This window comes from Panthera onca, chromosome F1 (genome assembly GCF_046562875.1).
Source record: "Panthera onca isolate mPanOnc1 chromosome F1, mPanOnc1 haplotype 2, whole genome shotgun sequence".
In the NCBI taxonomy this organism is placed as follows: Eukaryota; Metazoa; Chordata; class Mammalia; order Carnivora; family Felidae; genus Panthera; species Panthera onca.
In genome coordinates, this window is record NC_138355.1 from 22921569 (window position 1) to 22937748 (window position 16180).

A 16180-nucleotide genomic window follows, 5' to 3' on the forward strand; every position below is an offset into this window, starting at 1 on the left:
GACATGATACAGTATTTGTCTTTCTCTGACTGACTTATTTTGCTTAGCATAATACACTCTAGCTCCATCTATGTTATTGCAAATGACAAGATTTCATTCTTATGGCTGAGTAATATTCCATTGTATATATATATACACCACATGTTCTTTATCTACTCATCAATCGATGGATATTTGGACTCTTTCCATGATTTGGCTATTGTTGATAATGCTGCTATAAACATTGGGGTGCATATATCCCTTCAAATCAGTATTTTTGTATCCTTTGGATAAATACCTAGTAGTGCCATTGCTGGATTGGAGGGTAGTTCTATTTTTAACTTTTTGGGGAATCTCTATTCTCTTTTCCAGAGTGGCTGCACCAGTTTGCATTCCCACCAACCGTGTAAGAGGGTTCCCCTTTCTCTGGATCATTTCTTGGGGTTTTAAAATTTTGATATAGTTGTGCTTATATTTAATTCAATTAGCACTAGTAGATCTTATTCCATTTGCAATTTAAGGACAAAAAAAAAGTAACAGGTATATTACCATACGACACAATTTTTGTTGAAGAGATTATTCCTAGTGTTTGTCATATTAGACGCTGGTTGAGTTTCCTGCCCTCCTAAACATGTTTTAATATTTATAATCTTGTCTTCCTTTGGTGCCTTCTTTCATTGCATGTATACATGTCTATGTACCAAAATAGGTTGAATGTCATTTTTGTCTATGATAATAAACTTCCTTACCATGAGTTGGTTAATTTAAATGACAGCTCAGGCTGACAAATATCCTATTTTACCATTAGCAATTGGGCTCATTAGACCGTCCTGTTTAGAGGCTGAGAGCAGGGAGAGGAAAGACCAGCAATATATGTTACGTGTCCATAAATAGCTTTTTGCATGAGTGGTTGTGTGGTATACTTTTTAAAGCTAACATAAAAATCAGGGAGTAATTGAAGCAGTAAGGACTGGCTTTAATTGCAGCAGATAAACCAGTACAGCTGGTGCCGTCAGGGTTCTCAGGAAGGACAATTTTTTGAGCCCACAAGTAGAAATTCTGGTGAGTGAATTCTAATGTCTTTGTTGTTGCTGTTGTTGTTTAATCCAGGGAAGGAAACCTTTAAAATTATAGTACAGGAAAAGGTCTGCTCTTTCCAAAGATCTACCAGGTTGAAAAACAGTAAAATGCAGGGAACAAGTAAAGCAATGTTTTTCCCCAAGTGAGATCTGAGCTGCAATTTTAAAAAGCTTATTGGACCCTATGCACATTTGTTGGTAGAGTCCTGGGATACTGAATTTTGTTCTCAAACAGGGTAAAGTGCCTTAGGAGTACATACTGGTGAATGCAAGCGTGTATGGCCGCACCCACCCTATGGCTGAGCTGTTTCTTCAAGAATTCAGCGAAGCAGTCTGGAATCATAACTGCCAAGCCCAGCAGAAATTCGCCTGCACTGGAGTGCAGGATTTTGTGTGGCAATAAGCATTTTTAATTAAAAGTTTCCGGGATGATTTGGAACTGAATCTGTAAACACGTGGCAGATTTGAGCTAGCACATCCAAGCACCAATAGCACTTCGGGGGAAATACAGCTTTTAAAAGACTTTGAATGTGAAGCTGAGAAAAATCCAGCTGTGTTTTACTTAACATCGCACTAATCAGAGTTCTTTGACTCCATTTTTTTCCCATCCGTGTATCCAGTGGTGTGGGTATTGGCTCCCCGTCCCCCAACCCTTCACTTTTGTCTTTTAAAGGCTGATTTTAGGTAGGGCTGTGGGTTACAGCACTGGAATGCTCAATCGCTGTGGTGAGAAATGGAAAGCTTGTCTTACCTTGTAGTTTATCACTTAAATAGGTCAGAAGCAGCAGGTAATCTTCATCAGCAAAGCAATTAGATTTTTAACCCTTACCTATTATGTTGCTAGAGGCCTTGGAATTTACATAGAAATCAAGGTGGTCTGCTGGCCTTAAAATAAAATGTAAAGAATATGGTATTCCTTAATTGGAAGTAAAATTGCTTCTGGAAAGCAGTTTCCCAATTAAGCCAGGAAACAATTATATTGGCACCCTGAATTATTCTTGCATAATGTTTGGGATGGTGGGGGTTGGAGTTAGAGGTGCAGGTGCTGAGAAGAGAACCCTGCCTAGGAGTCAAGGGATTCACAAGGTCCACTTTCAAGGCTAGGTTCCTTGGTGAAGGTCATTGGCAGACTGGACTGGAAAAAACTGTTTTAAACTCATATTATTCTCTCAATAAATCCACATTCTACTTTACATTAGAAAAGTAAACTGTAGTGCCATACAAACAGAGCTGATAAAACTCTCTAGTAAGCAGATCTAAGCAAAATCAATTCACATGAAGATACAGGAGGAGGTAAACATGATTTAGAGGGGACTTGAGTTCCTAATGCTGTTACATAGAAATATCTGCCCAGATAATACCTCTCCCCAACCTCAAGCCATTCCCAGGCTGCTTGACCTTCCTGTTTACTGTAATCCTGCTTCCCTGGGAATTCTCTCTTCTCAGAGATACTTTTTCCCAATACAGGAAGGGCTTGTTTATTTATTGAGTAGTAATGTAGAGCATGCTAGTGACTTTGGTGTTCACTTCATGGGTGTGTGGGTGTGCACACACGTACATACATGCTGAACAATAGGGGATTCTGAACTAAGTATTAATGATGAAATTTCAATAAGTGGGAGGAGTTTTGAATTCTAATTCCAGACGTCTTGGTTGTAATATCTGTTGATGGCTGCATTTGGAAGTTAAACCTGGGTTTGGAAATGAAATCCGTTTAGCATTGGAAATACAGTGAATAGGAATTTCATCCGATTTTCTCTTTTAAAAAAAACGGTGTAATCCAGATAAGTTAATATAAGATAATACCTAGGAACATTAAACTAGGGTGAACACTGCAAAGGAAATAGAACAGAGGTGCGAGGAAGGTTGTGCTTGCAAGGTGGGATGTAGCAAATGCCTTCTGCTGAGGGCAGGGAATCACAGAGAAGCAAGCTAAAGCTGAGATTCGCCCCTGAGTTAAGAGATTCTCCTCTGCCCCCACAGTTGCCTATGGTTTTTTTCCTACAGCTTTTGACTTTGAGAAACTGTTAATGGAAATGAGCAGGGACGTTGCTGTTCCTTCCTTTCTGTCTTAAGATGGTCATATTCGCAGAGCGAGCTCCTGAGTCCTTCAAACCACAGCCTCTCCCTGCTGCCTCCCAGCCCTACTCTCCGGATAGGTGGAGCACCATGGCAACAGGCCCAGCCTGGAGCCCAGAACCTTGTTTGTGTTACCTGAGGGGCCGGATGCAGCCTGAGCAAGAGAAGAAGGAATATTACCTATCCTGCTGCCTGTTCGGGAAGATGACTTCTTGTTCCCTTGTTTGTGTTTCTGTTCTACTTCTGTTGGAGCCTTGAAAGCCTTGACACCTGGAAAGCGTTTATCCAGAGATGTTATCAGTAACAGAAGGCAGCAGGGAACCTCTCTCCTGTTGGTTCTTGTCTTCTAAACGAAGACATAGTTCAGAAAGTGACTTGCTACACCGTGACACGTAGCCCCGCTATGATTTGGGGTTGCACTGCCAGGTGGCTGTACAATTGCTTCATGTAGGTAGGCGTTTATTTTGTTTAAAATAAAATTAGTTTATGTTTTAGAATATTTTCCTTGAGAGCTTTCAAAATAAAAGCAAGCCTTTTGTCATATCGCCTTCTATTTAAAATATACCTTAATCTCTCCTATCGGGAGGCTCATTCCCAGAGCATGAGAGACTGTTCCCTTCCAAACAACTTCTCCTGGGAAACATGGGCTGGGATTACTGTTTTATACGTGTTTTTAAAAAACGTTGCAGTATCCTGTTAATCGGCTCCCTATGAAATGTACTGGGAATGGTTATATGGTAACTCTATTAAAATAAATTTTTTTAGCCTTTAGTTATTTATAGTTGATGGCTGTGTTTGTAGTATATAAGTTATTGTTTTATCCAATAGAACAAAAGGAAATAAATGTTACCTTGTTATATTTTTATGTACAAAACAGTAAGTGGCATTTGTCCCTTTTGTACGTGTTTTGTGTACGTTTTATCAATGGGAAATATAAATATTGACTTTTTGACCTTAGAAAGGCTGCTGAGTATCAGAGCACATTTTTTTCTTTATAAACATTAAATGGCAGTTGTTATTTTTTTTTATGTGTGTGGACCTAAGAATGGACTCAAATTCTTACTGCTTAGGATGATTCTTACTATATGGAGTTTGATTAAACAATGTTAGAATAATGTTAACATAGCCATTTCAAGGAAATAAACAAAGCTCCTTATTTACTGTTTTACAAAAACAAATGTCTTTACACAGGCATTTCTTTTTGACTGGGTTACTTCTACTTAAATATATGTATTTAGTTCTGGGTGTTTTAGTCAATAAATTCTGTAATTATTGAGTAAAACTGCTTGGCTTTCCAGTTCTGGATCCAAGAATATTTCGCTTTTATTGCTTGACTTCATTAATTCTTCCAAAGAGAAGGCAGCGAGGGACTAGCTACTGTCATGGCCAGAATCATTCACAGCATTCGTCTTTAAACAACCAAGAAACAGAATCAGCCAGGATGCCTGAATGGTGTTGACAAAGATTTGTTCTTCTGTATGAGTGTTTGAACATTTCTTTTGAGGGTGGGAGGTTTCTTCAAGGCATTTTATTCTTTATTCATGTTTATACAGTAAAGCATGGATATGACCAAATGCTTGCCAGAAAAGAATTCCATATTGAGATGGAAATCAGATCTTTTGAAAGGCAGGGTCTTGTGCTGAAAAGTTTGGCTTTGACTGTGTATGAGTGTGTTTATTCTGCCAAAGCAGCAAGAAACAGAATGAGGATTCAGCCACTACTGTTTTGTCAAGGATAGAAGAGGTTCAAGCTGTAGCGTGGAAAAAAAGAAGAAGAAGAAGAAGAAAGAAAGAAAAGAAATGAAACACGTCTTTTGATAATACTTTTGCATGAAAAAAGAATACATAAGCCAGTTGAGTAGTATGTATTTCTCCAAGATAGGCATGAGAATAAAAACAACGTGGGTAGTGGAGCTTCTTGAACTCCCTCGATAATGGTATGAAATTACAGTATGTTTTTGTGCTTAATTGAAAAACAAGTGTGTATGTGTGTGCACACCCAAATGTATATGTGGCTGATATGTGCCATGTGAATATGGTTACTATTATTATTGTGGATTAACTGTCCATTGCTGCTTATTTATTTTTCCCTGAAGCATTTATGCATTCGTTTTCACCTCCCACGCATTCATCTTTCATTTTCCTGTTGGCCATGTAGTACGCTATCTAAAATATCTTTTTCTACTTTTAGGGCTCGTGGTCTGCCTAAACTGAAAGAGTCACGTTCCCATGAGTCCTTGCTGAGCCCTTGCAGTGCTGTTGAGTGTCTGGATCTTGGCAGAGGAGAGCCCGTGTCAGTGAAACCACTGCATAGTAGCATCCTTGGACAAGATTTCTGCTTTGAGGTAAAAAGCATAGAGAGAAGGAAGAGTGATTAAACACCAAACGGATTTTCTCTCCAGTAATTTTGTGATTTCATTACTATGGTATTGATGATTTGATCATCATTAAGTGACTCTCAGTTGCTGAAAATTACCTACTTATAGGAAAAAGGTTGGGAATCTATTAATCTAATTACATTGGTCATTAAACTTATTAATTATGGCTTCTCATTCCTTTTGGCCTAGTCTGCCTTCAAAATAAATGCGATCTTAGTATATTCTTGGCAGAGGTCACAAGCCTAACAATAACTAAGCTAGTATTTTAATTTTTCAGTCTTTGATAAAGATATCACCCAGTATGTTATCTTTCTCCTAAAAATGTAAGCCCCCAACTTGAGTGATTCTTTGAGGAGATTGACCAAGACCATAATTTTCTGACCATAATATGGTTGGTTTGAGATCTGAGACTATGTCTTATTTATTTTTATAATCCCCTGCATATAGCCCAGTCACTGGCACATTGCAGGTGCCTAAATTCTTGAATGGATAAATTAATTGCCCTTCACCAGCAAATTATGACTATCACTTTGTATAAGGTAATTTGTCCCTCCCAAACTAAATGTAAAATCCCTCCTAAACTAAACTGTTGGCCATTTGCAATTTAAAATTTAAAACTCTGTGTGTGTGTGTGTGTGTGTGTGTGTGTGTGTGTGTGTGTGTGTGTTTGTGTGTATAATTGTTAGGGTTACGATTTGATTAATTAACATGAACTTACTAAGTAACTAGTGATGAATCTTATGATAGATGGCGTGGAAGTTGAAAGGTGTTTGATTCCTGTTCTTTTGGACCTGCCCTAGCCCAACGAAATATAATGCAAGCCAAATATGTAATCCAAAATTTTATTAAGCCCAAATATCATCGTTTTAACATGTCACTAATATAAAATTATCAATAAGCTTTTTTACATCTTTTTTTTTAAAGTTAAGTCTTCAAAAGCTGATGTGTATTTTACATTTACAGTACATCTCATTTTGGACTAGCTACATTTCAGGTGCTCACTACCATATTGAACAGTACACATAATCTGATCTGATTTCACTGGGTTATAACCTTAGATTGAGTTAATATGTGAGCACACTTCAACAATTTGAACAGGTCATTTATTGGTGTTCTTTTTTACAGAAGTCAATTGAATTTTTTTGTATTTGTGGAACTCAGTACACCAGGCCCAGTGTTAGGTGCTGAGGTATATAGATAGCATAGTTCATTTTTAAAGGAAAATGATAACAGTGGTCAGTAAGAAATGGGTTCCAAAGACAGTAATTCAACAGTGCTAACTCTTTTTACTTTCACTTAGTACCTGTTTTGTAATATTATAGTGAAGGCAGTCCTGAGAGATTTGACAAGCTGTTTTAGAGGCTCTCTTGTGTTTTCAGCTATTGTTTTGTTAACTCAGAATCGAGCATATTTGTTGACAAGTGTTGAAGATGTGGCCTGAAGGTTTTTAATTTTGATATTTCTGAACTGAAGGCCAGTTTTAAGTTCCTGACCTAAATTCTCAATGGCCTTTGTTCTCCTACCTGGAAATGCATATGGATGCTACCTACATACGAGAACAAAAAGCAGATGTAGGTGTAGAATATAGACATCGCAGAACTACCAAATATCATTTCTGTTTTCTGAATTATGATTTGGGTTCATAGCATATTCCTAAACTTTTAAATGATAGAATGATGAAAACACAGCCCGCAAGCCCTATGTTTCCTTTTCTCTAATCTTTTATGTTGAAGGTTACCTACTTAAGTGGAAGTAAATGCTTCAGCTGTAACTCCGCTTCAGAGAGAGATAAGTGGATGGAAAACCTTCGTAGGACAGTTCAACCAAATAAGGTAATAGTGGCTTTGAGTGTCTAAAAATGTATAACTGTAATCAGTAAGTTGGTAGAAGGTAAATGCAGCAATCATACCTTAATTTTTATAGTGCTTTTAAAGCACATTTACTTTTACGCACGTTATACTCAAAATAATCTTATTGCAGATATTATTGTGATTTTACCAATATGGGTAAGAAGCCTCCGAAGTGGGGGCGCTTGGGTGGCTCAGTCGGTTAAGTGTCTGATTTCGGCTCAGGTCATGATCTCACTATTTGTGAGTTCAAGCCGCACGTCGGGCTTTGTGCTGACATCAGAGCCTGGAGCCTGCTTCAGATTCTGTGTCTCCCTCTCTCTCTGCCCCATCCCCTCTCATGCTCTGTCTCTCTCTCTCCCAAAAATAAATAAACATTAAAAAAAAAAATGACTCTGAAGTTATGTGACATGCCCATGTCCGAAGCTGGTGCACGACAGAAATGGGACTAGAACACTAGTTTCTGAACTGCTTCTTTTTTTATTTGCAGAAACTAGGCCAGTTGCCACTAGGCTGGCTATATTAGAACTCACATGATATTTTTTTAACCCAAGTAAATTGAGTACATAAGGCTAAGATTCTGATATCTTCTTGTTTAGAGTTTGCTATTATCCTGAACAAAGAGATAGCAATCCCTTTCATTATTTAATGACCACCCTTAATAAAGTATATAGTCAGTATCACCTCCTGTAAAGGAAAATGTTGTTCTTCTGGGATTTCAGCTTTCAAACTCGAACTTGTTATTTTTTTATAGGACAATTGCAGACGAGCTGAAAATGTTCTTCGTTTATGGATCATTGAAGCCAAGGACCTTGCCCCTAAAAAGAAATATTTCTGTGAACTGTGCCTTGATGATACCCTCTTTGCTCGTACAACCAGCAAGACCAAAGCAGATAATATTTTCTGGGGCGAACATTTTGAATTCTACAGCCTTCCACCTCTTCATAGCATCACAGTTCACATTTATAAAGATGTGGAAAAAAAGAAAAAAAAAGACAAGAATAATTATGTCGGGCTAGTCAACATTCCCACTGCCAGTGTGACTGGTCGCCAGTTTGTAGAAAAGTGGTACCCAGTGAGTACCCCTACGCCCAACAAAGGAAAGACAGGCGGACCTTCTATTCGGATTAAATCGCGATTCCAAACTATCACCATTCTGCCTATGGAGCAATACAAAGAATTTGCAGAATTTGTCACCAGCAACTACACCATGCTGTGCTCTGTCCTTGAACCAGTAATTAGTGTGAGAAATAAAGAGGAGTTGGCTTGTGCCTTAGTACACATTCTTCAAAGTACCGGCAGAGCCAAGGTAAGTGGAAAAGGAGGGTTACATTACCCAAAATCTCTTCCCTACATTTTATGAACAAATAACCATGCTATGGTATAGAGATTCAAATTGGAGAAGTATGCTTTGCTATCAGTAAAAAAAAATAAAAAAGTAGGAAGGAAACCTATTAGTAGTTGTCACATGCAGAAAAGATGGGGATTATAAAACAAAGAAGTAACATGGAGACACCAACAGATATTTATTTAAAATCCATTTGCGCGAAACATAGATACCAGGGCTAGCTCCTTATTATCTGACAGAACAAATGGTAGAATTGGTGTGCTAATCTCACAGTGTGTTCAAGATTATCTTTAGTTCCAGAGTGTGCTATATGATGGTTTTGCTCCTCACTATATATTTTTTTTAATGTTTATTTATTTTTGAGAGAGAGAGGTACAAAGTGCGAGCGAGGAAGAGGCAGAGAGAGAGGGAGACACAGGATCCGAAGTAGGCTCCAGGCTCTGAGCTGTCAGAACAGACCCCGACGTGGGGCTCAAACTCATGAATTGCAAGATCATGACCTAAGCCAAAGTCAGATGCTTAACCAACTGAGCCACCCAGGCACCCCACCTATGTTTTAAGTTAAGATTAACTGATGACTCTATTCCCTAGTCACAGAAGTAGGAATTCCGGAAGCATAGTGGGCATCAGCAAGAGTCTTCAGGGAATTAAAATCCCTTGGTATTTCCAAGGGATATTATTTAACTGGTAGCTGTTTGATGACAGTTTTTTTTTAATATGAAATTTATTGTCAAATTGGTTTCCATACAACACCCAGTGCTCATCCCAATAGGTGCCCTCCTCAATGCCCATCACCCACCCTCTCCTCCCTTCCACCCCCCATCAACCCTCAGTTTATTCTCAGCTTTTAAGAGTCTCTTATGGTTTGGCTCTCTCCCTCCTTTTTTTTTCCTTTCCCTCCCCCATGGTCTTCTGTTAAGTTTCTCAGGATCCGCATAAGAGTGAAAACATATGGTATCTGTCATTCTCTGTATGACTTATTTCACTTAGCATAACACTCTCCAGTTCTATCCACGTTGCTACAAAAGGTCATATTTCATTCTCTCTCATTGCCAAGTAGCATTCCATGTTTCATGATAGTTTTATCTAACTTCATCCTGGATAGAAGTAAAAATTGAGGAAGATGAAAAAAAAAGGAATATACTAATTATATGAAGAAACCCACCCAACTGATAGACTCCGTGATCAGCCTGAACTATGATAATTACCATCTCTATGAGCCATATTCACTAGCCTGAGTCTCCATTATGTTGTCTGCAAATGGATTATGGTAAAACCGTATTTTAGATGTAGAAGATTTCACAGCTAGAATAATTTATTTAGAACCAAACAATAAAATTAAATACTTTTAAGATTTCTTGATATAAATCAGAATATATCCATATATCCAATTAATAGTCCCTTATCTAACTGACTTCCTACTGATTATCATTTTTGTAGTTGAATTTTGTGATAATAATTTTAAGTTTTCTAGTGTTACAAATAGCTTACAGGTTTGGGGTCAGGTGTCATTGAAATTTTGAGTCTCATCTTTGAAATTGTACGGATTTGTTCATTCTGCTCTTCTATTACTTGAGGTTCAAGGATATGTATGTAGGATATTTTTCAACAACCTTATTGAGATACAGTTTACATATAATACACCCATTTTAAGTGGAAAATACAATGAGTTTTGCATATTAGGTACCCCGGGAAACCACAACAATCAAGATAAAGAAAGTTACCTTCACCCCGATAACTTTCCACCTGTTCCTTAGTATATGAGTTTTAATAGTGACCCCTCACTTTGTTTAGCTTCCCCAGAGTAAATCCCATTAATGTTCAAAATGCTTAAATTGAAAATAAAAGTAAGTCAGCATATTTCCTTTGTTTTTGGTTTTGGAGACTTTGAAATATACAATGGATATATTACATCCATTGTATGTATATATACATATATATCACAAATACATGATGTTGTTACATTTAAACTGAACAACAGTAAACATTGAATTTTACATCAAGTTAATTTTTTTTTAGTTTATTTACTTATTTTGAGAGAGAGAGAGGGAGGGGCAGAGACAGAAGAAGAGAGAGAATCCCAAGCAGCCTCTGCGCTATCAGCCCAGAGCCCGACATGGGGCTCGATCTCACAAACTGTGAGCTCATGACTTAAGACGAAATCAAGAGTCAGATGCTTAATGGACTGAGCCACTCAGGTGCCCCCATCAAGTTAATTTTTAGGACTGTTGGGAAAAGGAGCAGTTATTTCTTAAGGGCTTTATTTCTCCTTATGCCTTTTTCCTGGATGGATGGACAGATGGATGGAGATAGGTAGGTAGGTAGGTAGGTAGATAGGTAGGTAATCAGCCTAGAAAATGAGTTGAAGTGCTAAGTTTAAGAAATTCCATGTTGACACTGTGGACCAATTTGTAACTATTATATATTGAACACCTAATATGTACCAGAAACTATTAAATGCTGAAAATCTAGAGATGACTAAAAATACACACTGTCTTTGGCCTCATGGGGTTTATAGTCTTCTGGGGAAAACAGATAATAATTGAGTACTTACAGAAATAAATGTGTGATTACAGTCAGAAGTACAGAGGAAAAAAAAAGACATAGGCACTATAAGAATGGGGAATACAGGACCTGACTGATGCTGGTCAGAGAAGGCTTCATTGAGGAAATTATGTACACACTAGGATCCAAAGGATTTGAGGAATTACCTCCATGCCCCTGGGGGCAGGAACAAGGGTGGGAGTGAAGCAGAACTGAGAACAGCATTTCCAGAAGCTTTGTGGTAAATAGCATCTTGTGTTAAAAAGGTCTTGATATATTCAATGCCTTAAAAAAAAAAAAAAAAAAAAAAGCCCATTGAAACTGGGACAGAATGCAGAGAATGGTATACGAGGAGGTTGGGAAGGCAGACAGAAGCCAGAAAATGTAGAGACTCGTAGGCCACATGCAAAAGTATGGCCTTTATCTAAAGTGTAATGGAAAACCTTTGAAGGAATTTTAAACTTAGAGCTGGTGGTACCTAAGCTTTTACCCTGGCTAACTCTTTTTCTTACAAATGAATCAGGCACCTTTAGTGTTAAAGCAGCATTTCCAGGATGTCTGATATCTCATCGGTTTCTTCTAACATATATTATTTATTCGGTTGCTTTGTGCCTGACTGAACATTATTCCACCAGGATTTTCTGACCGACTTGGTGATGTCTGAGGTGGATCGCTGTGGAGAGCATGATGTCTTGATCTTCAGAGAGAACACCATTGCCACCAAATCCATTGAGGAATACCTCAAGTTGGTGGGACAACAGTATCTTCATGACGCATTGGGTATGGAGAAGCAAAACATTGCTTTCTTTGCCTTTCAATTTTGTTTTTTCACCCTCGGAGGACAAACAGATTGAACTCAAATTCAGCAGGTTACTAAATCCTAGCTGACTAGAGTGTTAAAGTTTGAGTTTCAGCTGTAAGCCTCTGCACTACTCACCAGTAGTCCTGGTTTATTGCACATTGGTTTATTACAATCAATGTACAGAAAGAGAAAGCCCATCAGTATATGCTGCTACTTCCAGGCGCTCAAGTTCCTGATGCTGAGATACACACTATGAGTAATGTCACTACTAGATCTGGGGGCACCCGTTTCCCCCAAAGTGTTGGTTATTTACATTATGATATAAATAGGTTATGTAATTCTTGAAAGTGTTAACATTTGTTATCATGCATTGAAAGTGAAAAAACTCTTACCAGTTCCCACAGCTCCCAAGTTTTGCCTTCAAGATCTCCAGAATTTTTAACAATTACTAAATTTTGCCCAGTCAGTAGTTCTTGCTGACTAGGCTACTCACCTAGAATTCCAGATCTGGTCTTGAAATTCAAGCTGTTAACCTCTAGAGTAAGGCACTGGGCTGGGTGATATACATCATGATAAGGCAGATGTGAGTTTCTTGAAGAACAATTTCTTTTATCTCCATATCCCCAGTACTTCCCACAGAATGTAGAGCAGCACCATCGTATGGAAACATAATGTGAGTCGTATGTAATTTAAATTTCTTAGTGGTCACAGTGTTTTTAAAAGAGTAAGGAGAAACAGGCAAAATTAATTTTATTGATATTATAGTTAACCCATTATATCCAAATACTATTTAACAAGCTATCAAAATAAAAGTTACTAGTGAGGTATTTTACTTTTTTTCATACTAGCTCTTTAAACTTTAGTGTGTATTTTGCATTTATTACACATTCCAGTTTGCACTAGCCACATTTCAAGTGCTCAGTAGTCACATGTGATTATGAAGGTTAGACAGTTATGTTGAATGAATGGATAGATTTTTGCCCTCAAGGATTTTATAAGATAGGGAGATAAGAAAGATAAGGTATCCCTATAGCCAAAGAGAGAGAGAGAGAGAGAGTGCGAGAGATCCTGTGCTTTTTCAAAGAATTAAAGAAATTATTCTAGCTGATGGGATTATGGAATTTCCCATGTAAGATACATAAACAATGTGTGTGTAGCTTGAAAGGCAGAAAGGTTAAATAAAAACATATTGGACAAGGGAAGTGGTAGGGATTGGCATAGGGAAAGAACCATACTGATAAAAAGGCATAGCAGTATGAGAGAGCCAGGCACGTATGAAATAAAAGCAATTAGCTAAAAAATGAAATGAAAAAGACAAGTCAACAACAAAAAAGAAGAAAAACAATTAGAACCAAATTGTTGAGAGCGTTGAATGCCAAGCTGAGGGGTTTAGATTTTAACAGTCATCACTGGTGAGCCACTGCAGGTTTTGAGCAGGCTGTTTTCAATAGAATCACTTTAACAAAGTGATTAAAATGGGTTGGTGAAGAAAGCAACTGAAAACAGAGACCAGTGAAGAAGCCATTGTGAGAAGGAGGGTAAGAAGCCAAGAGCCTCTGATTGATGTGATCACCAAGAGTAAGAGGTAAGGTGGATCTGAGAAATATTCAAGAAGTTGAGCTGATGGGACCTGGCAACTTCAGCTTGTGAGAATATGCCAGGGTTGGGGGTGGAGACCAGTTATTACAATGACTATTGGGCCTTGGTTACGAGAAGGATGATGAGGTTCTCAACAGAGGTAAAGAACACAGAAGTAGTAGGCTTGAAAGATGGAAAATGATATTTCCACTTCATGGGTATTCAATTTGAAGTTCTAATAGGAAATCCCCAGGGGTTCTAGGTAAGAAATCTCAAGACATTTGCCTAGGTGTCTCCTGGAAATTTAGGACCGAGTTACCCATGTGGAGGGATAAATGAAGCTACAAGATTACAAGAGCAGAAAGAGACTGGGCCAGAGACAGGTCTTACAGTGCACCTAGGCTTGTGATATAGATGGAAGGAAGAGGAGGAATCAGGAAAGTGATCACAAAGAAAAAGCACGCGTGCGCACATGCACACAAAGCAGGAAAACCAGGAAAATCCTGAGTCCTAGACACCAAAAGAAATGAAAGCATCAACATCCTCAAGAGATTGAGGAAGGTAGAGGTTAAGAAAGAAAAAATGGCTATTGCATTCGGTAACTTCACTAGTGGTGGCTGGGACTGCCATCAGGAGGACAGGAACTGGGTTGTACAGGGTAACATGTGAATGACTGCTCAAGAAATAGGACCATTGTGCTTACAAGAAGTAGACTCACTATAGTAGCCATTAGTTCCTACTCTGCAGAAGTAAATTATTTCTCTTCCTGCATCCTGTCTTCGTATTTTTTTCTCTAAGTTATGTGCTTTAGTTTAAGATCTAGTGGGAATTTACAAGAATAGTGAATATGGATTTTCATTGATACGAAAGTTACAGAGATTCATAGTCTCACATAAAGAGTTTTTTACAGTCATATCAGAAAGTATATCTCATGGCTTCCTTCAGTGATTTGTATTGCCTTATAAAAGGCAATGATGAAGCATCTCAACCATACGTAGTCTCCATTATATGGACATAGGGGTAAATTATGTGTAGACCACCTACCTCTTAAAAATCAAATATCTGTATTCTGCCATTCAGTGTACTATACAGGATTTCCAAATAAATAATTTCCAAAGTGAAAAGTAGATGCAAGTACTTTGATAGAATTGTGAATAATTAGTTGATGGGCTAAATGAGACATGAAAATTCAGTGAGCATGGGAACAAATTCACATAACCCCACAAAGATCTCTATTCCAAGAGGAAGGACCAGGGTAGTGAAAATGGCTGCCGCTTCCAAGCGCGTAAACAAAATTAATTGGTAAGCTTCTTCAGGGCAGAGATTCTCCTGTCTTCTTCCCACTTAACTGCCCACAGTTCTAGTTAGCCTTTATATCTTAGACTCTCAATGGCCGATTTTTCTGCTATATTTTACTTTTATAACAGAAACTTCCTTTTGAAAACAACTTACAGAGTATCTGTCTTGGAGCCAGTGTAAATTCAGACTTATTTTATATGGTTTGATATAGTAATAAGTGAATTTTCAAATAGTAATCCTGAAGAACTGCAAAATATTTTCAGTTACCTTATAAAGATTGAATTATTTTTGTCATACAAGACTGTACTTACTATGGCAGGAGCCTCTAATCCTTCAGTAAGTATCAAAGAAAAAGGCTTCACAGTGAAGTCTCCGTAAACCAAAAAATTAAATTAATAAGGACAGCTGAACACTCAGAATAATTAAAGTTCTGTTATATTTCATACCCTTTGGGCAAAAAAATAGATGTTCTTTCCAGACTGCCTGAAGAATTCTCAGAAAACTTAGTTAAAAGTTACCAGTCATGTTATACAATATGTATTTATCTTGATTAAGGCATTATTATGTACTGCACAGACATAACTGAGGTGGCTCAGTTAGACTTGACTTAAAGCTTCCACCTGTTAACACCTGTTACCTTTCTGACTAAAATCAGATTGCATGTTGATACCCTGTGACACACAGAAATACCATCTATGAGATACAGAAAAGCCCCTGATTTCCACCCTTGGTGACAGAGGCAAATTTTATTTTAGCAATGATATGGCCATACCTACTGACTTATTTATACACAATTTGGATGCTAGATAGTAATGAGTTAATGATTTACATAGAAAACACACCATAGAACGTTCTAGGTACAAAGTCACATTTAAACAATGTAGTAAGTACCCCTTTGGCTCTGATCTTTTTCAAAGACAAGTGAGCAAATGCAAATGGATTACTGAATCTATCTCAATAATTTTTGATCAGGTAAGCAGCTTCTAGGTGCAAATCTATAAAAGGTTTGCCTTTCAGTGTGGTGTTTTCCACATTATCAGACAGGTTATAGTTTCAAAGGTGAAAATAATTTTCTCAGTTTGGGAGGACTTTAAATATATCATAATCAGGTAAAAAAAATCTTTAGACAATTGATTTATATAAATTTTGTTTTAAGTTTATTTACTTTGAGAGAGACAGAGACAGCACAAGCAGGGGAGGGGCAGAGACAGAGGAGAGAGAAACCCAAGCAGGCTCCATGATGTCAGC

General features: G+C 37.8%; 1 protein-coding gene across 15 annotated transcripts in view; it reads left to right on the forward strand.

Annotated features, from left to right (window-relative positions):
• Positions 1 to 16180, forward strand: part of RASAL2 (RAS protein activator like 2) — a 357105-nt gene that overhangs the window by 307047 nt on the left and 33878 nt on the right. For all 15 annotated transcript variants that reach the window (XM_060643615.3, XM_060643616.3, XM_078440820.2 and 12 more), the window contains 4 exons: positions 5328 to 5481; positions 7248 to 7346; positions 8116 to 8670; positions 11889 to 12033. In XM_060643615.3, the coding sequence (XP_060499598.1) occupies positions 5328 to 5481; positions 7248 to 7346; positions 8116 to 8670; positions 11889 to 12033 (953 nt within the window). The remainder of the gene's footprint in view (positions 1 to 5327; positions 5482 to 7247; positions 7347 to 8115; positions 8671 to 11888; positions 12034 to 16180) is intronic.